This window comes from Gallinula chloropus (assembly GCF_964237585.1).
Source record: "Gallinula chloropus genome assembly, chromosome: 5".
Lineage (NCBI taxonomy): Eukaryota > Metazoa > Chordata > Aves > Gruiformes > Rallidae > Gallinula > Gallinula chloropus.
This window is the reverse complement of record NC_140090.1, coordinates 37,100,447-37,125,009: the sequence shown is the minus strand read 5'-3', so window position 1 is coordinate 37,125,009 and position 24,563 is coordinate 37,100,447. Positions and strand designations below refer to the sequence as shown.

Here is a 24,563-nt window from a genome sequence, read left to right as displayed (position 1 = left end):
ACTTCTCTCAGCAGTACATAAAGGTCAGTCAGATACATTTGTGCATATCATAAAAGTCTCCTCTGAGTTACTGCAACTCCTGTTACTCCTTGCAAGGAGCGCATGTGCATGTGGAATGCACACATCAAATCTTAAGTGATATTATTTAATGGCTGTGTTCTTGGGGCATGCACCAAGTTCCCTATAAAATAGTATAAAACTGAATAGCACCTTTCTTCTAATGGCACCTTAAAACTCACCTTTTTCTGCATTCTCCTTAATGACTTGACAGCTCCTGGTGCACTGAAGCGGTGTTCTCAGGCTCACAGATGTCATCGTGTGGTTTCCTTTCTGCCTGACTGTGCCCAGCCTGCGGTTTCTTGTCTTACACCTAGATTGTAGGCTATTGGGGTTGAGGGTTGTGTGTACTTCATTCTGAGTTTGTCCTGTGCCTGCTATAATGAGTCTCTGGTCTGTGACTAGAATTTCCAGGCACCAAATATGAGAGAACATAAGCCTGACCTAAAAAATGGTATTTGAATCTTGCAGGTGGTTCTGAAGGCTGTTTACTTGGTCCTGAACCATGACATCAGTTCCCGTATTTGTGATGTGGCCCTGAACATTGTGGAGTGCTTACTTCAGCTTGGTGTGGTGCCCTGTGTAGAGAAGGTTCGAAGGAAGAGTGAGAACAAAGAAAATGAGGCTCCTGAAAAGAGGCCAAGTGAAGGATCCTTCCAGCTCAAAGGGGCTGCTTCTGGTGGTTCAGCTTGTGGATTTGGGCCTCCCCCAGTTAGTGGAGCTGGAGATGGAGGAGAAGAAGGAGGTGGTGGAAGTGGTGGAGGAGGTGGAGGTGGAAGTGATGGAGGTGGTGGAGGAGGAGGAGGACCATATGAGAAGAATGACAAAAAACAAGAAAAGGTTTGTTTTGCTTCCCTTCATACACTTCCTTAACGTAGTGTAAGTTCTGTTAAGACTGAGTATGCATGTATATGTAATTGCCCTTCTGAGGTTTTTGTTGGGTTGGGTTTTTTTTGTATCACAAATTAATTTGGTTTGCTCTGATGCTCACTTGGGGTTCCACCAAAGAAGCACAGTTGGGAATTTGAGCACTGTAACTACTCCGGTGAACCAGCAGCTAATAGCAGAGTTTGTGAGCCCTGCATGGATATTTTCAGTATCTTGTTAAAGGGCGTGAAACCCTCAATCACAAGGATTTTTTTTTTCAGATTTTCTATTCATAGCTTATAAGGAAAAACATAATCCAGTGTGTGAGCACTGTTTGTTTTCTTTGATGGTGAGAAGTTGTAAATTTTTTAGAATGGCCAAGAGATGGTGATGCTGACCTCCAGAGCTGCAATTCATAGTAGCATAATAGCTAAGACAGTTAAAACAGGCGCTTGTTTTTCTTCTCGGGCAAGCCAGCTTTCAGTCAGAATTTTCAAGGTGCCCAGTGGTGTTCATAGCAGCATGCAGGGGACTTCTTATTTACAGCCTGACTTTTTGAGGGGAGTTTAAAGGGAGAGGTATGGTCCTTAAACTTGAAAAATAGTTGGAGTAAACATTTCAAGAGTATCAACTCAGTAGTATCTGAGGGACCAAAGGACAGCAATTTGTTAAAACTAAAATGCCAATAAAATGCCATTGATTGTACCATGGTTTCACACTGTCTTCTCCTCTGTGACTCTTAGGATGAAGGCCCATCTGTCAGTACCCATAGGCTGGCACTCACAATGCTTATCAAAATTGTGAAGTCCCTGGGTTGTGCCTATGGTTGTGGAGAAGGACACCGAGGGCTCTCTGGAGATCGCCTGAGACACCAGGTATTCCGGGATAATGTAAGAGAACTAAAGCTCATTAAAGTGTCCCCTTTGTACTTTTGACATCAGCTGCTGAGATTGGTGTCCGCCCCCTCTGTAGCTTTCTCTGTATGGCAGTAAATGTGTTGGTCTTTGCCCCAGCTCACAAACTGTGTTGCAGCTCAGCCATAGCGGATTTTCAGCTATCATGTTACCTTCCAGCCCCTGGGGCTTGCTAAGAGTGCACCTGAGCCCCAGGTGCTTCTGAGCAGCCCAATGGGTGGGTTGTCTGGGAAGGGACAAATACTTGGGAGCAAATCCCCTGTGTGAGCTGGTGGAAGAAATTTTTCACATCAACAGTACCCCAACAGAGTATGCTATTTACAAGAGGTGCAGCTATTTCTGATTGCATATCTGAATCCAGATGTCTAAGGTGTAGTTATATCCACCTTTCCTAATGGTGATTATGACTGGTTGCTGCTGGGCCATTCCTTCAGCTCCTGATAGTTGGAGTGCACTGTGCTTACAGGCATGGTAGTGTGCTCGAGGAAGTAGAAGACAACCCTATTGTAGGACCAGGTGGGTGCTCACTGCTGATACCTTACAATTTTGGTTCTACCCAAATTGAAGCAGTAAAGAGTGCCCAGGATATAACCCAAACATCTGACTTCATCCAGAAGAGCTTGATTCTCTGAGATCCAATGCCGTGTCAAATGGGAGCCTTTCCAAGGCTTTCTCCAGCACATGCTGCCTCCTCACCTTCTGTGCTTGCAGCAGGGAGCCTTTCTGATGACTGTAATGGGAATTTGCACTGTGCCCATCCACGGTGGGAGTGGGAGCCAGGAGCTTCTTCATGGCTTTGGTTTTCCTGAGCCATGCCAACAGAGCTATAATTTGGTTCTGGGATCTGAGCTAGATGGCTCAGGGAATGGCTGCCTCTGTATCATGCAGCATTCTTCTGTTGGCTAAATCCCCAGGTACTGAGGAGGCTGCAGCAGTAATGTTAGTTCTGAACACAGTGGGACAAGATTGGGTAGGAGAGGCCATGTGTACCAATAGAAAGGTTCTGCACAGAGCACTGGTCGAATATATATAATATCCATCAAAATGTCAGTTAGGCTTTTATGTTGTGATGGAACTGAGCCAGCAAAACACTAAGGCCTATGCATAACATTAAGCATAAATTAATAGAAGTCTCTTGCAGCCAAGGTTCTTATCAGACACATTGAATTGAGGTCTTTATGGGAAGAGATCTTCCTACATGTCTAAGTCTGCAGCGTTTTCTGTGCACTTGTCTGGCCAACTGCTTTGCATGCACCATTTGTGTTGACTGCATGGACAATTACATGTCTGAATTTACTGGAAAGTTAAGCATCCCCTTGTAGGTAGCAGGAGGTATGTTTCCTGTAGAGGTGGTATTTCAGATTCTCTAACTTCAGCCTGCATGGGGTCCCAGTAGGATGGATACTTTTGTGACAAGAAGCTGACAATTAATAGCTTTTAAATAAAAAGCTTATGTTTTGCATGATAGAAGTTGTTCACTGTGCATCAAATGGGTTGGGTCTGAGCCAGAGGCTAAAATTCAAGAACCTGTTTCACCAAGGCAATAAGCCCTGGCTGAAGTGGTACATTCTTCATTCCTATTCAGTGAGATTTTACCTTGGGGTTGGGGAGAGGTGGAGAGGGACATGAATGGTGGTGACTTCACCTCCTCCTCCAAACAGTGGCATGCATACTGGTGCTTTAATGGTGCCTTCAGCACAGTCTTCTTGTGCTGAACTTAGTTTGCTTTGGAGGCAAACCTGTCCTTTTTTAGAAGGCCCGAGCCTTCTGGCTCCTAGGGGAGGTTACTTCAGACAGCACAGCAGAGCACTGGCTAAGCCAGAGCAAAAAATAACCTGCTCCTATTAGCAAAACTCAGACACGTAATTTGACGTGATGTGATTTGATGGTTATCGTTGCAGGCTCAGAACTGCCTCACAAAGCTGTACAAACTGGATAAGATGCAGTTCCGTCAGACCATGAGGGATTATGTGGACAGGGATTCTCTCAATAATGTAGTGGATTTCCTGCATGCTTTACTGGGATTCTGCATGGAGCCAGTCACTGACAGTAAGTATAGCTGGCATCAGAAATTCTCATTTGAATATTCCTAAACTGTACCATCACAAAGAAGTCACACCTCTTTCTTTACCATTAAAAAAAAAAAATGAAAATAGTGAATTACTATCCTCAGAATATACAGACCGTATCCTCAGCCAGTGTGGGTCAGGGGAGTTGGAGCTCTTCTGATCTGCCTGCCCAGTGATCTCACGTAGTGATCTTTATTTACCCAGGTCATCTAAAATTGAAGGCCTCTCTTTTTATTCATCCTCCCAAGTTATTTATGGCTCTTCAAAGAAAGTATTTTCATTCAATGATCCCTCAGGCAGAAAGTTTTGTGCTTCATAACCCAGCCAGGTGCTGGAGTGGTCTGTTTAATCCAGGTTTTATTCTGAGTGGAGGTATAACTGAGGATTAAACCCTCCCTGGTGTCTCAGATGAGCCAGTAAATAGCAAGAACAGATTGAATAACCAAGAACATGAACAGACAGATGCACATGCCTGCAGTTAAAAGTGTGTGTCTCTATGTATATACGTTTTCTCTTTTTTCATTTTTTTTTTCTTCTCTAAATTAGGAGAATCATTTCAGGTGCTATTAGAATGACCAAGCATTTATGCTTGGTCCCTGCATGCAACAACAGTTAAAAATGATTGTTCATGGAGTAGGAATAACTGTTCTGAAGCACTCTGTGAGCCTGACTAATCTATTAGCATACCTTTGATCTCATGCATTTCAGAGAAAGCATCAAAAAACATTGTATACCAGACTTGCAAAGAAGATGCCCATAGGAAGTTTCCCCAAGTATTCATCAATTATTGACTATCTCATGCTTTGAAGCATGGCAGCTCATGCAGCTTTTGAAAGTCTTTTCTCTCACCTAATGAAACTGGGATGTTTCTTATTATTCATATAAATGTGTAATTCTTTCTTGACTCTTTCTGAGAGCTTGGTCTTTCAAGAGCAGCATTCTTGTAGTTTAGAAGATTTTCTTTTCATGACTGTTGTCACTTTCCAGCTTAATCAAACAATCGAATTCTTTAGAGCAGTAAATAGAAAAGCTGCAGGTGTGGTTCAAATTTTATGCCTTATTCTATACATCTCTAAATGAGAGACACGGAGGCCAGAGTGATCCTGATCTTTTCAATGCTTTTTTTTTCATACTACAGCTATTTCTGGGAAGATTTTGACCTTCTCATTTATTTTACCTTTTCCTTTTTTGTGGGGAAAGATTGCAAGAACTGACTATAGGATATTATGTGGCCCTTGCCCTTGTCTCATATATCTGAATCCTTTTACCTGTGTCTTTAAGCTATGTTTTTAAAGCCATTCCTAACAAGGGGACTTGCTTGTACTTGAATTTCACAGACAAGGCTGGATTTGGGAACAACTTCACCACAGTGGACAATAAGTCTACAGCCCAGAGTGTAGAAGGTATTATTGTGAGTGCCATGTTCAAGTCATTGATTACTCGCTGCGCTTCCACTACACATGAGCTGCACAGCCCAGAAAACCTGGTAAGCCCTTGATTTCATGTTAGAAAAACTACTTTTTCACTTGTGTGAGGCTTTACAGCAAAGAATTAATTTGGTTTAGCCAAATTGCATGAGTGTAGCTGGCTTTGCAGTCCCAATTGAAACATGATATAAATGTGATCCACTCCTTTCGTACCTGCCTTCGAACCCGAAGACTTAGCCAGGATAAAAGTTGTGCACTCACTGTTCAAGGAGTTTCTGTTGTTTTAGGTTTGTTTTGTGGGTTTTTTTTCCCCCCAAATGGATTAGTAGAAAGGGATTAATAAACAAGTACTCCATCCTTATGGCAGGGCTGTAGAGGTGCTGTAGTCCAGCTAAAGGGATAGTAATCCTTTGTGAGGAGAAGGAAAATACAGTAACATCCTAAACCAGCAAAGTAGTCTGCCTGTGCCCAGGCCCTCTGATTCATATGGATATTCTTCCTTTGGAATGTTTCTCAGTGGAGAGTAAGTGGTAGGATGCCGAAAAGCATGCACCATTGTTGAACCTAGCTTAGAATCACCAAGTGTAAATTTTCCTTATAAACTGTGTGTCTTTCTGGACACTACTGCAGCTGGTGTGTAAGGTGAAATTTTAATATGAAGTGAGTCTGTATGGAGAACATAATACACAGAGTATATATGAGGATTTCTTCTTTCTGCGTCAGTCTTTAAAGTCATTCTTGTGTTCAGAATCTTATGATAAAGAGCCTTAATCAGTATGCAGTTCCAATTAGTTGGGTGCTGGTTTTGGTATTTTGTTTTGGTTTGTTTTTTCAAGCTGGCTGAGCAGCTTTTAACTGGGAATTTTCCAGGAAGTTTGCAGATCAAAAATCAGGTCCTGTAAAACTCTTGCTTCAATCCCCTTGCCCTCAGGTAGAGAGGTGATTTGTCACATCTGAGCACGCATACACATCTGTGAACTAAAAAGAGCCTTGAGTGTAGGAGTAGATTGGGGAATGAGTGAGTCATTCCCCTCTCTTCCCACAATGTAAAGCCCTAAAATAATTAAGAAAAATCCCAAGACACCCACTGGTTTTGAAACAAAACATGCAGTTTTTTGCATTCTAGTCCCCCTTTCCTCCCTTCCCATTTAGCATTTTCATGCCTTTTAAGATTATGGGTTAGATGAATGAGAAAAAACAAGCTTCAAGTCATCTTTGCAGCTCCCTCATCTTGCAGCTGGTTTAGCCTCTGATAGCCCTACAACTGCTTTAGCCCATTGCAAAGCATGTTCCATAACAATAACGGTCCTCATTGTCTGCTGCTTCTGAGTGCATTAAATGGAGTTTCCAGGTTTTGATCCCTGTGAGAAAACACAAACCCTGTATCAGACAAGAGCCAGAAGAAGCAACAGCCTGCTGAAGTGCCTTAGAAAATATTGATTCTCACTGCTTCTTCACGAACAGTAGACTTAATTCTTTCATTTTCATGATGTTTTGCTGCTCAGGGATTGTATTGCGATATCCGACAGCTGGTCCAGTTTATCAAGGAAGCTCATGGGAACGTGTTTCGGAGAGTGGCACTCAGTGCCCTCTTAGACAGCGCTGAGAAGTTGATACCAGGAAAAAAACCAGAGGAAACAGAGCAAGAGCCAAAACCTTCTGGGAGCAAAAGGTGGGTGTCTAGGAGGGAAGAAGCTGACTTGCATATGGCTCTATGCACTGAACACAGATGCAGAAAGAGTTGTGTGTTTTATCTTGATGGTATATGTCAGTTCCTGACATACAGAATTGTACTGTGGCTGCAGTCTCCTTTAGAATTTAAAGAATGGTGACAGTAACAGATTTGCAGAAAAAAGTGCTAACCCTCTCATACAGGAGTCCTAAGAGAACAATGCAGTGGAAATACTGAGAGGAGCAAAGTTTAAGAGAAAGAAACAGCATAGTGTCAGTCCCGAAACACAGCTTTTAATGTGCATGACATCCCTTAATGTTGTTTATCTGACAGGTAAAGCCCTAGTATGCAAAACAAGTCCCAGAAGAAATCTAATCCTGACATGCTACCTTATCAAAAAGTAATTTTTCTCGCTGCTTTGAGGCTTGTCATGTTAAATGGTTGGGAAGAAGGATTAAGCAAGTTGAAAATCTCCTAAAAACTTTGGCTTTGCTTCTAAGAGCTGATGCTTTTTCATTAATGATATACATTGAGGCAATAAATTGCTAAGTGGAGGGTACATCTTTAAAGCTGTTTTGCTGCTCAGCAGGGCTGGTTTCCTTGTTGTGTAGCTATGTGATGTCCATGAACTGGGCCACCCATTCTGTTTAGCTGATGATTTATGTTGTCTCTATAGATCTGAGGTGGGAAGTGTCATCATTGACAAAGGCCAGGCATCAGCTGCCCCTGATGAATGCCGTAGTTACATCTCAAGCCGCCCAATGCAGACTCCAGAACAGTAAGTAAATACTGAATTGTTTCACATGTTATTGCCAGAAGCTTCCTTCTGGGATTAGTACAAATGGGCAGGACAGCGAGGATTTCTCTCTTTGGATTGTAATGCAATTGCATAACAGCATTGTCTGTTCAGGAGCTACTGATAACATCCAGGTAATGCCTATTTTCAGTGCTGCCAACTAGACCCACCCTGGTTTTGATGGGGAACCACCAGAGATTCTCAAATGGCACTGCAATAGATTTGTCAACATCACATACCATCATAGCCATGGACAGAGTGTTAATTCCTCAGAGATGTCGTCACAGCTGTTTGGAATGCTTTGTTTGTACTTATGGGGGGATGATTCTATTAATTTTCAAATTCCGAGTTGTTGCTAAGTGTCCTTAATCCTTTTCTGCCTCCCAAGAGCCAGCCTGTTCCTGATCTACCTTGAGCATGTAGTCTCCAAAGTCATTGCATTTCCCTTGTCAGTACAGGTGCTCTACCAGTTTTCTTAATGAGCGAATCAATCCTGCTGTTAGGCATTGCACATTCAAAGTCTCTCTTGTCCAAAGAATTCTGCCTTTTAATACTGAAATAAACTTAATGCTCTTAAGAACTTTAGAAAATTGTATAAATGGCCACTGCTCTCTACATAACTGTAGACAAGTCATTTAACTTCTCTGTGTCTCTGAATACCTGCCTGTCTTTTTTAAGTGCTTTGAAATGCACTGTACGAAGACATTGCTTGCACAAGAGCCCAGAGCTCCATATTATGTATTCTCCTGCATTAACCAAGCCTGCAAAGTCACTGTTGCTGAGACTGCAAGGCTAACAGAAAGCCCTTTCCTGCTCTGCAGAATTACAGCAGGCTGTTCTGCTCTAAGCCATGCCACAGCCATGGGAGAACTCAAGATTTTGGCAAAATACACTATAACGAGAACTGTGGCTCCAGCAGGTTCTCAGTGGCTACCATGATGTCCAAAGCTCTCCAGTACACATGCTTGTAGAAAGTACCAGTGTAGTCCTATTAATATGAGTCATTCTGACCTAAAGAAGATTTTGTGTTTCATGTGTAGAAACTAAAAGTTGCAATTATCTGTTCAGTGGACAAGCTCCTGAGGGTAGTTATTTTGTGCCTTGAACAATATGGAGCATGTTGTCAACCTTGATTATGTCCCACTGAGAAGATTATGTTTGGAATTCAAAATGAAACCACCTCAGAGAATAGAGAGGTCAGGAGGGGGCTGTGAGAGGGAGGCCTCATTCCCCTGAGCATCCACCCAGCTTCACGGAAATGCAGTTCATGTTCTGCATCCCTTTTCTTCCAGTGATGAGCAAATCCAAGGTGCTGTTCTGGGACGCAAAGACTTCTGGCGAAAGATGTTCAAGTCACAGAGTGCAGCCAGTGATACCAGTAGTCAATCTGAACAAGACACATCTGAGTGCACCACTGCTCACTCTGGGACCACCACAGACAGGCGCTCCCGCTCTCGTTCCCGACGAATCTCCCTTCGCAAGAAACTCAAACTCCCCATAGGTAAATGTATGTCTCTTCCTCTTCTATATACATATTGCATGTGCAGAGAAACATAGATATAAGTGTCTTAAATATTGCAATAGTTCCTTATGGTCCGAGTATATTGTATATTCTCCCAAGGGAAGCTGGGAAATGCTGCTCTCTCTATTTTATAGGTGGGGAATTGAGGCAAAGAGAAACATTAGCAATTTGCCAAAGGTAAAAGGGGATATCTGCGGTAAAATAAGAGTATTGAATATGTGTCTCCAAAGTCGTAGGCTAGTACTTTAATCTCACGGGTATTGTTCCTCTCTGTAGAGAAGAAATATTCCAAACAGCATATAACAAAGAATATATCCTTTGCAAGTCCCCAAACATGGCCTTGAATGTTAGTTAATGCACGTAAGATGGAAAGGTTGCTTTCCTCATCCCTCTTCCGTTCCCCTCCCTTCCTCCCTTTCCCAGCCCATGCACTGGCATGGCCTCTTAGAGAATTATGCTGCAGCTGCTAATAAATAGATTCTGCTTGGAAGCATTTTCAGAATTGTCCTGAGTGGCTTATTCTGCAACAGGGAACTGGCTGAAGCGTTCCTCCCTCTCTGGCCTGGCTGACGGGGTGGAAGATCTCCTAGATATCAGTTCTGTCGACCGTTTGTCTTTCATCAGGCAGAGTTCCAAGGTAATTATGTCAGGTGGGACTGCAGAGAGCTTGTAAGGACAGGATCTGGATTGTTTTAGCTGTCCAGGGAAACATTTTTCTCAATATGGACATTGCAGCCAATAAGACTCGGTCACAAAAGTCTTCAGAGTGCCATGGGAATTCGACACTGGACTTCTGCAGCTCAAAGGGAAGACTAGCTTAAACCTACACTGTATGTATCAGTCTGCCTTAGTTCACCGAGAGAGAAATGCAGGCTCTGTCAACACACTTAAGGTTTAATTGTTGTAACACTTTCCCTTCCTTTACAGCCTCTTGCAAAAGATGAATCGTTTAAGCAGAAAGCTTGGAAGTTGAGGTGCTTCAACATACATAAATCTGTGCAGACCCACTTGTGTTGCTATGGTGATCCACTGTGTTAACAGCCTGTCTGTGGATGCTTTATGTCTGAGCAAGACCAAAAGATGTGGTACAGCACAGCCTGACTCAGCCCTCTGCCTTTGCACAGGTGAAGTTTACCAGCGCGGTGAAGCTGTCAGAAGGAGGGGGGCCAGGAGGTGGCCTGGACAACGGGCGAGATGAAGAGGAGAATTTCTTCAAGCGTCTTGGTAAATGGCGCACCTGCCGAAGACACCCATCCAAGCTTCATCACACAGAAGAAAAAGATGGTTAGAAATCAGGGTTCTCGTCTCCTTTTTTCTTTCTTTTTATCTTTTTTTTTTTAATCTCTTTCTTTCTGTATTTTAGCCCTTTCCCTTTTTTCCTGCTTTCTCCATAGTTTTTGTATCCATTCTGGCCTTCTCCAACTTTTTTAATCTCTGTAACTGTTTTTTTTCCCTTCCTTCTTTCTTTTGTTTTGATTTAAAAAACTCTAGTAAAGTAAATTTTAAAAAAATCAAGACTATTCAAATAAATTACACAAATGCAACATTTGGGCTTTTAAAAATCAGATTTAATTTGATCAACACACTTGAAAAATTAATGCTTGCTTCAAAGCACTTATTCAGTTCAAAATTACGTGTGTAAACCTTTCATTGCCTAATACAACAATGGGTGTTCCATCAGTTTTTGTTTGTGGTTTGTTTCTTTCCTTTTCCCCAATTTGTGACCATTTGACAGTTTTAGCAAAGATCAGCACTGATGAAATGGAAAACCCTGCACAAACCTTGTTATAATTATCTCTTTTCTTCTGTGTTTGCATGTCTAGTGTCTGCATACCATTCGTTAGGGATGCTGTCCCTTTTTCTTAGCACACAATAATAACACTACTTTTCCATTCTACAAAAGTATAATTAATTACAATGCATTCTCAAAATCAGTAATGTTTGAAAAGTGCCTTTATGAATAATATGTGCAATATGTGCTAGGGAGCCTGCTTTGGCAGGGGGGTTGGACCCGATGATCTCTCGAGGTCCCTTCCAACCCCTACAATTCTGTGATTCTGTGAATACAAGGTCATGATATATTCTGTTTTAAAATGTCATGCAGTCATTCACATGATCGTGTCCTCGGCTCAGAGCTCATCCTTGTTGTCAGGGAGACAACCTTGTATCTTGAAGCTCTGTTGCTGTACCCGACTCCCAAAAACACACAAAAAGGAGTAGATTTTCTTTTTCACCATGATTTCTGTAGCTTTAGAGTATGTTACACTCTCTGACATTGTTTTTTTATTTTCTTATGTTATACCTTGACACTGCATTTTATGTTTTTCATCATCATTTGTCCCAGACCGGCAGTGTAATCCATGTAAGGCATTGGTCAGGCAAGTGATACTGGCGAAGTCTGGGCATCTCTCACCAATGTAAACTGCTAATCTGCTGCTGGTGGTTTTCAGCTAGCTCCTAGGTGCAACATATTGTTCCTTTAGAAGGAGAGTGCATCAGCACAGCAGCTTGTTGTGGTTCAGTAGTTGAAGGTGAATACCCCTACAATGGAAAGAACTGCATGGTTTCCTCTTCCACTTCTGTGTGTTGAAGAAGGTGTGAAATACTTCCACCATATAATTTCCCAACTCTTACTGGGAACAAACAACTGAGGGATCTTTACAGACTACCACAGCTGTTTCTCCAGTCCTCATGTGAGATGTCCTTCATATGCTCTTGCAGGAAGTGGTTCTTGCTAATTTTTATTTTGTGCCACTGTGAGTGTGCTTCTGCCCCCCATATTCTTGATTCAGTGGCACAGGTTTAGTCTCGGACCTGTGAGCACCAAAACCCTGGTTCAATATGTGTGGTCTATGCAAAACTAAGATGACACATCAGTATTGCCTTTTTGAACTTTGGAAGTGTTGTCCATGCTTCAGCCTTCTGTGGGTAGGGTCGGAATGTATGTAACTAATGAGGAGAACTTGAAATCTTTTACGTGCATGTGGGAGAATCATGTGGCGTGCTTGGTTTTGGTAAGTGCAGGCATTAGAAATACCATAATAAAAGTGATGCAGTGGGTTAAAGACAGAGACCCTTGCATGTTAGTATGAGGAACAGGCAAATTGTCGAGTGATGTTGATGAGTAGCGTTGGGCCATTGCATGATCAGTAACTGAAGCAAAGGGAGAGTATTTAAAATTTATAAAGCAAAGGTGACAGTTAATGAGTTTTATCACTGTGTTGACAAGGATCTCTGGAGTGCAATGAAAGCCACGTAATATTAGAGTAGTTGTATGTGCGTATGTGTGTATATGTACCTCTGTGTCTTGTGAAATTGATGCGAGGCCTTTTCAGGGTGGGACAGTTTATAACACAGAACAGCAACAGTGCAGAGGGCCTTCAAATTTCCCGTGTTTCTGTATCTTCTGTAAAGAGCAGCAGGTTTTATGTGCTTATGGAGAAGAGAATGAAAACCTCCTGCAGGTGGATGGGTATACTATTCAATACTTAAAGACCTGACCCTAAAGCATAGCTTTGGAACGGATTTCACCCTTCCCATTCTTGTCATTAATGATGCTATGCCATTACTTCACTCATGCTTTCTCCATGTGGTGTTTCCTCTTGTGTTTTTGGGGTTTTAACAAAGTAGGCCAAATTGAAAAGAAAACAGAGTGAGGAAAAATACATTACAATACACCAGTAATAATAAAACATAGACTAATTTGTCATATCATTTATGAATTGTAATCTTCATTGTGATACATCATTTAGACCACTGGGAATTCTGTGTTGGGTATGTATGTAAGCATAAGTGTGTGTGTATCTGTATGTGTGCACATGTATACATATAAATATATGCACATTCATGCATAATAAAATGTTTATTTTAATGATCTTTTTACTTATAGTAAGAATACAGCATATATGCAGAAGCGTGTTACATTACGTTTACGCGAGACCTTACTTTCCTTCAGGCACTTACTGAAGATGTTGTGAGTGACTGTAGGAGTTGCAGAGTGTTGAAGGCATACAGCACAGTGAACCACAGCATGTGGTTGCTCTGAGGGGTGATCTTGCATCTACACAGAAAGCAATTGTGTGGCTGGAGCTTGGACATCCAGTGTCCTGCTATGTTAGGAAATGGTCGCTGCTCACTGCAGGGCTGAGTCATGTTGGCATTAAGCTAGGGAGAGCTCGCCTGCTTACAGCATAGCTACTTCAGGATGGACATAGGAGAACATAGTCATCAGCTGCCTCTGAAGGATTCTCTTGCAAAGCTACAATAAAGTGCAAGGTGCAGGACTGCAAAGGGCTGTAATGATTGACCGTAGGTCATAACCACTGACCCCAAATGGACGATGTTTCTCCTAAATCGCGATAGTGGGGCTTAGGGAGATGCCTCAAGCATGCCTTTCTGTATTGCAAGGACAAGTTTCTGTTCTTTATCTCATACAGGCATAGCCCAACAGGGCCCTTAATAGGAAACATTTGTATCTCAATTGAGTTAGTGTTAAAACAGCCACAGCAGGAAGCTCAGATCTCATGCTACAGGCTGTAAGGAGGAATTAGAAGAGGAGGGTATTAGTGCCAGTTCATTTATTTAAGTGTTCTACCTGTTCTTTCTACTTTGGTTGTTGCATTTTGATGAATTATTTCCCAACATAGAAACATTTTGTTTACTGGAAAACTATGTACAGCTTCTCGAGAGAGAGAAAAGCCATGATGTAAAGAAGTCTCTTGAAATTTGATATACCTCTGTCCTCGGGGGAAAAGTGAAGATACATATTGTCATCTTCTGTTGTGACTATTGTTTGTGGTACATAAGTGCTTTCCAATTAATTCTGGGGAGTGTAGTCTCAAAGGGACTTTGAGTTTTCAGCCATTCTTCTTTCCCGAGAAAGGAGAAGTCACAAAGTCCTAGAGTTGATGTTTTGCCTCTTGTCTTTCAAATCCATGTTTTAAGCCAATCTTGAATTCTCCACCCAGTGTTTCCTTCAGTGCTTTATCCTTCAGTATTCTATAACGTTGTGTGCTTTCACATGTAAACAGGGAGAGTATTATGGGTAAAGACAAAAAGCCCAGGAGCTGACTGTTCTTGTTTTAACCAGCCACTTTGGCCTTGAAACTACTTTCCTGATTTCTCATCTGTGTCTTCGTCCCACTCTCTCAACTCTGGGTACTGACTGTGTAATGAACATCTATCCGCACTCCCAAGTGTTCATTTCAGTCAGCAATGGGATTAGTTGATCTATCACGTGATCTTTATACATGGAGTTTAAAATTGTGCTTGAAAAAAGCCCTGAAGGGGTTGCTAGTTTAATTTTCAAAATTTCTTATTGGGGACCTTTTCATCCCAAACAGCACAAGAAACTTGAAGGCAGAGGGGCCAGGAGTTGAATCCAGTCTCGCTTTGGTTGTTTATTTCCACATAGAACATTTCCAATATTTACTACTGATTTTTGTGTCTTAATAGGTGATATATTACTAAGTTGATGCATGAGGAATAAGTCTTATACATACTCCACTTTAAGGTAAATTTAGAAACAATAGAGATGTAAGATATTCAGTGGTGGGAAGGGCCATGTTCTGGTTCACCTATGCTGGAGCGGATCCCGGGCTTCCACACAGAGAATGGTGAAATTGTTTTGGGCAGACATCAGTACGACCAAGACCAGAATCTGTCTTGCTCCACACCTATTTCACAGAAGTCATGAATATCGTACAAATAAAGCAGTTATCTTCAAGGTAGCTCATCAAGGTGAGGGAGAGATTTAGACCAAGACTGTATTCATGAGGGGTTTTGTACCACTTTTTTTGTTGGTGAGAGACTGTGTTCCCATCTTCCTACCCCTCCCTGCATCCCCTCTGTACTCTCTACCTCTTTAGGTTGCCATAGCTTTGATGATCACTTGACCTCCAGCCAGGAAGGAGGAAAATCCAAGAACGTTGTGAACCTGGGAGCGATCCGCCAAGGCATGAAGCGCTTTCAGTTCCTCCTGAACTGCTGTGAACCAGGCACTATCCCCGATGCCTCCATTTTGGCAGCAGCCCTAGATCTTGTAAGTCATTCCTTGGTGTATTTTTACCTGCTGAGGGAGAGCATGTGCATATGTCCATCGTCACTCGCTAATGCTGTGCATGCCCACACAGATGCAGGTAAAGCATCACAGCAATGTCAGCCAGTGTTTCTGTTCTTAGATGGAGTTTTAGCATCTGTGAGTGGATGAGTATGCAGGCAAAATGGATCTTTTTTATTGCATGCCTTCCTGTTAACTAGATTATTGCCAGTGCAAAGCTTTTTTTTTTATTGGACTTCAATTTTTGCTCACAGCCATTCTGCTTCTGCTTCTAGTGTCAATAATAACCTGCAGAATAAGGTTTGAAGACTGGATAACTACCAGGAGAGGCAGAGAAATTCTGCTCAGGAGTCCTGACAGAGTTATAAATACACTAAGCAACACTGAACTATTAGTCACCAGGGCCAGTTAGTGGAAAAAACCTTCAAGTATTGGAGTGTGCCTGCTTTTAAAGACAGATAAAGCTAATTTGCAGATCCAAATCACAGGAGTGACAGAATTCACTCCCTCCTTCCTTCCTGACACTCAGTGTTTCTTCTGTATCTTCCCCCCTTTCCTTGCAGCTGTTAGGTTTTTAACGGTGCCTTCTATTTCTAAAGCGGTGGCCTTCAGCCTGTGGGTCATACATAGGCTAGTGGGGCTCTGTGCTTGTGTGACAAGCACAAGAAGGTGACAAAGATAGCTGTGAAAAGCCATCTAATTATTAGCAATTTCTCTGCACCATGCTCTTCTACTCCCTTCCAGAAGTGTTTGGATGTCTGCAGACTCGAAAAGATTGAAAGCCGCTGTTCTCAGAACATCCATATCCTCTCTATCCCTTTGCCTTCCTGCTCCTCACCGCTTGCCTCTTTGACTGTCATGCTGTTTGTGCTCATACTATATTTTTTTGCTTGCTGCTGGAGATGCCAGGATCATGGACTTCCATGCTACTGCACTGCCTTGTCTGCTTCGTAGTTCTAGGGATGATATGCTCGGTGCACCATGGCTTCATACATTCTTCTTAGCCTTGCATTCTTTGGTTGCTGATTGAAGCAAGTCTGCATTAATATTGGCACAAAATTGCTGTTGCTGTAAGTTCACATACAGCTTTACTGTATGGACTGGTCCCCATACATCTTCCAGCATGCAGGTGCTTTCTTCACTACTCCCACTCTTCCTGTTGGAAGCTGTTGGCCCTCTGGCTAGACACTACGGAAGAAACAACTGATAGGGAAGCCTGTCTCATGCTCTCACAGTCAGGGTTGCAGTGAGCTCAGAAGGTGTCTTGGTGAGGTAGTCACTACTGCCGTGTGTGCTGCACAAAGACAACTTCATTCTTCAAGGCTGCTACCACGCTGCAAATTCTAAAGACAGGGAATGTAGTGTGTGGGCCTGGAGGAGCTCATTGCTGTCAGGTATGTCACAGAGATCCTTCTGAGGATGTGCTGCTCTGTGTGCTATGAATCAGATGGTTAAACAGGGTTGGCAGTTGCATCTCTATTGTCTGTCAATGTCTTATTTATTTTTTAAATTTGCCAGGGGCCTGAGCCACAAACCAGCTTACTCTGGCCCCATGTGTGAAGTCAGCTGAAAACTACTGGTCAGAGTGAACTGTTTGAAGATGTTTGGTCTGATTTCTAGAGCTGGCTTTTGCAAAGTAGAGTTTGTCTCTGTTTCCTGTCTGCTGAATGATGCACAAGGCCTTGGCATCAGAATTTCTAGAAGTTCTGCAGCTAAAGATGAAAGAAGCCTTGTTCTAATAACAGACTTGGGAGACTTCTTACAAATGCCTGCTCAGCTGGCATTTTGTCTGCAAAGCATTGGAGATACATGGAAGATAGGCAGTCACATGCTCAGCGGGTTTCAAAAGTTGACAGCTTGTCACCTCACCTTATTGCTTAATTGCAATGCGTGCTGCTATGGAAAATTCCCACATTTTATGTCAGTAGAGCACATAAAACAGAAAGCCTTCTGGTTGTTTAGCTTCTGCTTCCAGGCTTTTGAAGTAATAGTTTGAATCAGGTTTGATGCATATTAAAAGCTTCTTAAGTAACTTTATCCAGCAGAGTTGCTATGGCAACCTTTAAAAAATGAAAGTCAAACAGCTCCAGTTTCAGTTCTTTCATAAACTTTTTCAGCATGTTTTTTCAATGCAGATTCTTGAAATTTCATTCTTATACCAACTTCAGGATCTTTTATCAGCCTAGATGTTTATACAGGTTTGTCACAGTGATTTAAAGAAATTAGGATGATGAAACAATGCCTGCACCATTACGGAGGTAATGATTTATTTGTATATTAAATTGAGTCCTAGTTTTAGAAACAGTTCACATATTTTCCTAGGAGCGACATTCACCCTTGACTGAATTTTACACAACTACAATCAGTGTGTGGCCTTGCAAATGTTCAGTGACAATTGACAATAAATGGCAGGAGGTTTCATCCTTCTGTTAACAGCTTAAATCCAGATTTGGCAACAATAAAATTAATTTTCTTTCCATTGTTAAGAAACTTTGGTAGTTAAAAGGCAAATAATAAGGTATATCCATCTGTGGGCAAGTTACTTTTATAAACTGTATTCCAGACATTGTATAAATACATTACCTGAACTGTCCTAATTAGACTAGTGTGAATGACTCAGTTTAGCAACGTGTGACAGCTATCCCATTACACTTCTCCGATAAGATGTGTGAGCTGATCTGCTCTAATACGTAAATCTCTTCTTGGAATGCCATAATGGCACTCCTTTCTGTCAGGATTGTGTTTGAGGGGACCTACCAAGTATTGGGAGGGCAGAATCAAAGTCAAAACTGGAAGAATATTTTTCAGTATCCCGACTCCTTGTCACCAAGGGTTTTAGGCAGGGTCCTGTTGTTCCTGTGTCCCTGTTTCCATAGGAGAAATATGTGTGTGTAGGAGGGCGTATGACCAGGAAGAAAATCTGAGATTGCTCCAAACAGATCTCCAGAATAGATCAGAATAGGGAACAGAAATGAAGAGCTGTGTTGCGGATTGTACTTGATCATTTCTAGATATGATCAGAAAGATTTGAACTTACATTTCTGATGCAAATCTAGATATTGGTTAATAATTTACTCATCTGTTTTCATATACCTGCTAAGCTACTTCTCACGCCAGGTTTATTTTGTGGCTAGACAAAGCAGAGCTATCCAGTCAGCATCTTTTGACAGTACTTGAATTTACTTTATTTACTCCTCCTCTGCAAATAGATTGTTGCTATTTTGCTGCTTTTTTTCCTTGAAGACACCAGCAAAAGTTCTGCAGGAGTGCCTTGCAAGAAAGGGAACAAGAAAATTATTACTCATTGATTAGTCTTACGAAATTCATTGTCCTTGAAAACAAAACTGGATCTAAATGTTCTGCAGTCATAAAACTGCAGAATCAGCTGTCCTTGAACAGTAATGTGATGCTGTAAAATTCCAAATCCACGTTGTATTTGCTCCCACACAGGTCATTGCTTTTGCTGTTATATTAGTACAAATCAGGGTATTTTGTTGAAAAGCTGCAATGGGAGTACTTGAAATTTTGTTAAGAAAATGGTGGACTCTTATTCATGTAAATTTATAGAGTACAAGAATGATTTTCAAAAGGCAAAGTGATGTAGTAGGTCTAATACTAAAAGTGGACTTGTGAACAGTTTCACAGGCACGGGTAGCCTTATGAGAGTATTCCTGCTGTCTTAAGTTTTGACAGTGACCATGGTAACTTGTGTTCTTTTCAGCTGTGCATCGCCTGCCTGATTCATTTCTCTCCATTTGTGATGTGTTTCTCTGTGGTGTGAATCCATCCCTGTCCATTCTGTCACATCTTCATCTTTCTCTTGCTGCTGCTTCAGGTTTCTCTGGGCCTCAGGTAAGCAATCACAGAGAGCTTCTGCCCCATGATATTCAGAAAGTCCTCCTTCACCCAGGAAGACCTTTCAGTGATTTTTAATGGGCAAGTCCTGCTGCAGGACACACCCCTCCTCCCCTTAATCCCTGCTCCTACATATCCTCCTTTAGTTATAGCATAATGTTTCCAACACATATCTTTACAAGATTCCTATATATACGCTAAGAAATTATGACTTTACCCGTCACTAAAACAGGAGATTAAAGCTGAGGCTTTGTCTTTTTATGTATGTCTCCATGGTTAAGGTTGGACTCTGTGAGAATAAAAAATAAAATCCTCCTCTATTCTGTGTTCCATATTGCATGTGAGGCACAAGTGATTTGAGATGTTTTTTTCAGGGTCTAGATACTAGTTTTGTTTCTGGTTGTTAATGACTGACTTTCTGGCCTCAGATTTCTGCCCTCCTAGTCAGAACACTGGACCAGTTTTAATGTCCTTGCTCAAGAGAATTGCTAAAATATTGCTACTCTCTTCCAACATTTGAATAAAATACAAGCAAAAAGCTGCAACAGGATGTCGTGGCAGGAAGCAATTAACATATGTTTTCTTGTTAATGTAGACAAAACATAATCCCTTTCTTTTTGTTTCTTTGGGGTTTTTTTTTGGTTTTGGCTAGTCATGGCATGACTTTTTTCAATTTATTGGTAGCAATTTCTGGCTCTGAGTTTAGCTTCAGTATAGAATTTCTTAAATAAATTCCCAAAAGGTTAGAGCATTGCTTTCAGTTTTTGATTAAAGCAGTGTTGGAGGCACTATTTAGTAGTTTTCCACAGACCATCTTCCATGGTCTCAGGCTGCATCTATTATCTGCGGACCACAGATGAGGAACCGCCCTTTCTAAGTAGATGCTGATCAGTTTGAATTATCTCATTAAAGCTGTCAGCATGTAAATGTGTGGAATACATGTTTGCTCTATGAAATCTCTGTCAGGGAACCTTTCAAAACCAGCTTGTAAATTGTGGACATAGCTGTATTCTTAGTTGTACAACCTGCTGGTCACAGGGGTTTTTGCTGCTGAAAATTGCAGGAAAAGAGGGGAAATTAAATGGAAATGAGGAGAACCAATTGCTTTTAGTCACTTTCAATGTCTGTAAAGATGTTATTTTTGCAGAATTGTAGACTGCTGGGAAGAAAGGTCCTTCCAGATTCCAAGCCACCCTTTAGGAAACAAATTACAGTCTCCATTTTTTAACGTATTTCAGTTTCAGGAGCATTCTTTATCAATCTAATGTGGAGCCTGCTGGGAAATTTAATGCAAAATAAGATACACTCAATATCATTTCTCCCATTAAAGCAGAGTGCTCTTCCAAGCTGAGGGCAGGAGCATTTTCCCCTGGAAAATAGCCAATCTCTTCAAAACTCGGCTGCCTGATATTACATTTCAGTCCTAAATTGTCTGATGCTTGCTTTCGAAGTTAGGCCATTGAAGTTAGGCCAGCACAATTCTGTTGAGTGATGCCGGTAATGGATTCCACTCTCCATAGCTGCTTGTTTTAAGTGTAAAATAACACTTTCTAGTTTCAGCAGGCCTCAATTCATGCACGTCCCCAAGACGCGCAAGCAGAACTTAAGATGACAAGTGCTAAGATTCATGTGGCCGAGCTGCCACTGGCAGTCGCAGTATTTGCGACGGTGAAAAGCCAACTTGACCCATTCCTCCAGTAGAAGTGTCGGTGCACGTGCATGCTTCTGCTTTTTTGGCAGTTAAATGGTTTCTGAAATAAAGGATTGCAGAGGGGTAGTGAAACAAGGTTTTCAAATAGGTTTGTAACATGGCTCTTGCTGCCCATCTAGTGGCTGGACTCAGCGTAACTGTTCGGCGTTTATGGGCCTTGGTTTCACTGGCTCTGGAGGTGTGATTCAGTGCAGAGATCCTGTATTGAGGCAGGTGGAGAGATTGCTCAGCCTGTGGGACTCCTTGGCAAACATGCAAAGCAGTTGATTAAAAATCCTCTAATGATTAGAGAGTTTGTCCAGTGTGTTTGTAATGAAGGTGGGTTTTTTTTGCAAACATTTCAGGAAGCTCCTGTGGTGGCGAGAGCGGCCCTGTTCCTCGAGTGCGCACGCTTTGTCCACCGCTGCAATCGTGGCAACTGGCCCGAGTGGATGAAAGGCCACCACGTGAACATTACTAAGAAAGGCCTCTCCCGTGGGCGTTCTCCTATCGTGGGCAACAAAAGGAACCAGAAGCTGCAGTGGAATGCAGCTAAGCTCTTCTACCACTGGGGAGATGTAAGTGGGTTTTTTTCTCTTCTGCTTACATTAAAAAATACACCAAAAAGTAAAAGTGATTGGATCCTATGCAGAATTTCAGTGCCAGTAAAATGGGGACTCAGCCCTCCCTTTCAACTTGCACTTCACAACCGGCCAGGATCAGCTCTTCTAATGGAAATGGACCTTATTAGGATGTAATGATATCCCTTCCCTCCCCTTGCCCTTCTGTGTTCTCTCTGAGGATCCATTTGATCCATTTGTTTCCTGCACTTGTCATGTGGGAATGCCTAAGGAAGAGTAAGAGCAAGGTGTGTGATACTACTCGCATTTTTTCTGCCTTCCAAATATTTTTAGCCCAGCGCTGATTGAGATAGATATGGTGCTGTATATTTAGTAATGGATTTCTCTTTTACATATTCATTCAGTCTTTCTATGCACCCATTAAAATGTTAGCACTCATCATTCTTTGACAAGGAATTTTAGGGGGTACTACATGTTACCTAAAGAACTGTCTCTCTTTGTTTTGAGCTTGTCTCCTTGAAGGTTTATCTGATCGTGATGTGATTAGCTGGGCAATTGCCCTGTCTGGCCCTTTTAGTGCCACTTGTAATTTCTTTGGAAGCCCATCCAGGCATACCTGCTGAAGGTCTGATGCTTATTGCAAGTCATTTCACACAACTCAAAATAGTGGAGGAAATTTCTTTGATCTCTGTGGTGCCTGTTAACACATGTCTGCCTGGAAATGAGCTTTGTGCTTCACATCTCTTTTCACAAAACCAGAGATTTTTACAGTGAGCATCGTGATGAAAAAAGGGAGGCGGAGGAGGGCAGGGGCAGGGGGCGGGGGTGGGAGGAAACAAGGCTCAAGGGAATTGGAAAAGCATGTATTCTGCAGTCTTGGGGTGCTTGCATAAGCCACACACACAAAAAATCCCCTTGCTGACTCATATTCTCCTTGGTTAAACCAACAAACACTTCTCAGTGGAGCACATTGTAGGGAACCTTGAGCTAGTGCTGATCATGCCAGTACCTTCCCACTGCAAAACACAGCCCATGGCGAGGACCTAGCTTGGGTGAGAGCACCCACTGTCTCCAGCTGCTCTTCTTCCACAAAAAAAAAAATCCCCTTGCTGACTCATATTCTCCTTGGTTAAACCAACGCACGCTTCTCAATGGAGCCAATTTCAGGGACTACTACCTAGGCACTCTACTCTCTGTTATCTCTCAAACACAGGTGATCTTAGTAACAGGACAGATACCAAAGGTCATTGAAAAATTACAGTGTGATTGTATTTGCTTCTATATTCCATGATATCACCACCTTCACCTAACCCCTCTGAGGACTCCTTGCATGTGGACAAAAAGCACAGTTACCTAGTCCATGTATTTTTTGTATGCAATGCTGACAGTGAGGGCTGTCCGTCTGTGGGCTCTATCCTCTGGGCATTCCTTTTCAGATTCTGACAAGAATGGGAGCAAGCAGGTCAGCAACCATTAGAAGCCAGGTAGGTTCCCCAGCAGTTGCCATTTTTAGAAACTGAAATAACCTGAGCTGGAAAAAGTCCAAGAAGGTTTTCTTTTGAAAATGTTGAAAGTACCACTTCATGATGCAAGGTCACAAGAAAGGAACCAGGGAAATCTGATGGCAAACCACTTAGCATCATTCTCTTCCCATTAACTTTCATGGCCTCATAGGATGTGTCTGGATGCATTCTCCATGCTAGGAATAGTGTGTTTGCTAGCTGCTTAGGAACATCCCAGAAGGGAAAAGCATGGCTTTGACTTTGCTGTACAAGGAGAAGATTTTGAGACTAATCTTTACAGTGCAAGTCTACTCTCTTCTTGCTGCAATGAATCCTGACACATATGTTTCTTCTCATTGGAGGCTAGGACAGTATAGTTACCCACAGCATCACCGGCCCCCAAACGAACTCATGCTTCAGGTTGGTCTGCACCTAGCACTCTTTATCTTGAATCCTGGGCTAGGCTGGTCCTCTGGCACTGCTTTTACCTCCCAGGATCTGTTTCAGAAGAAGGTGCCTGGAAGCATAACCTGCCACCAGCCAAGCCTGTAAGGCTGTGACCCTGCAAGATGTGCTCCTCAAACAACTGCTCTTGTTGGCTCTGACCAGGTTCCAACCAGATAAGCTGAACGTGCGCAGAGGCAGCTTTCTCTTGCTGTGGTACAGGCACCTGCTGCAGCACATGCTGCCATTTCTGTGTGTTAACCTGACCATTTCACCATGGGCAGCATCACTGTGAAGGGTGGGATGACTGTGCACTCACATAGCTCCTAAGCAGCTCCAGTACCAAGAAGGTGGGATCCCTCTCCCAGCCCATCTCTGCCTCCATGCAATCACATCCTTGTCGATATTGCAGCACACCATCCTTGCTGCATAGTGGCAGCAGGGCTGCTCCTCTGGGAGGAAGATCCTTGGACAAAGAGAAGAGAACATCTCTGAATGTTCCCAGGCCTTGTCTAGCTTTTTTCTTGCAGTAAATAAAGCTGGAAATTTATGCGACTTATGGATCCCTGCTTGTCTGTCATTGCTCGCTAATTGTGATATATACAGTGCTGTTGCAAGTTTAGTGAGATCAAGAATGAATGCAAACCAGTTTTTCTCCACCCAAGCCCTTTAATTCAGCCTCCCTAACTGCTGTCAGAGGATAACAGTGGTAAATCCTTTCCATGAGGTGGGCTTTGGACCGCCTGTAACAGTGATGAGCCTACTGAATCATGCAATATCACTTGTTATGCTGTTTTTGTAAGCAATACAGTGTTAAATCTATTCTGAGCAGGTTAGTCTGTCACTTCCTTTGGCTCCTTCTGTTAAGAGGCCTTTTCTTTTGAAGTGTGACATGCTTTCCATTTGTTAGGAAAGCCATTCATGCAGATAATACATGTTAGGAATTCAGTGCTCATTAGTTAGGGTGCTGTGGAATTATGTATGATTATTTAGTATTAGGGTGGACAACATAATACATGATAAATTACTGCTTTGTGGAGAGGCAAGCAGAACATTTCTTCCTTTTAATGCCTGAAAAAGAGAGCTATGGAGCTAATTTAGCAATGTAC

At 42.2% G+C, this 24,563-nt stretch overlaps 1 protein-coding gene across 1 annotated transcript in view; it reads left to right on the top strand.

Annotated features, from left to right (window-relative positions):
- The window catches only part of UNC80 (unc-80 homolog, NALCN channel complex subunit), a gene marked incomplete at both ends in the record, with an annotated part of 128,707 nt that overhangs the window by 27,983 nt on the left and 76,161 nt on the right, over positions 1-24,563 (top strand). The window contains 11 exons of the mRNA XM_084264990.1: positions 529-897; positions 1,668-1,814; positions 3,740-3,887; positions 5,245-5,393; positions 6,840-7,006; positions 7,683-7,784; positions 9,095-9,303; positions 9,855-9,961; positions 10,449-10,548; positions 15,192-15,364; positions 21,293-21,505. Coding sequence (XP_084121116.1) covers positions 529-897; positions 1,668-1,814; positions 3,740-3,887; positions 5,245-5,393; positions 6,840-7,006; positions 7,683-7,784; positions 9,095-9,303; positions 9,855-9,961; positions 10,449-10,548; positions 15,192-15,364; positions 21,293-21,505 — 1,884 coding nt within the window. The remainder of the gene's footprint in view (positions 1-528; positions 898-1,667; positions 1,815-3,739; positions 3,888-5,244; positions 5,394-6,839; positions 7,007-7,682; positions 7,785-9,094; positions 9,304-9,854; positions 9,962-10,448; positions 10,549-15,191; positions 15,365-21,292; positions 21,506-24,563) is intronic.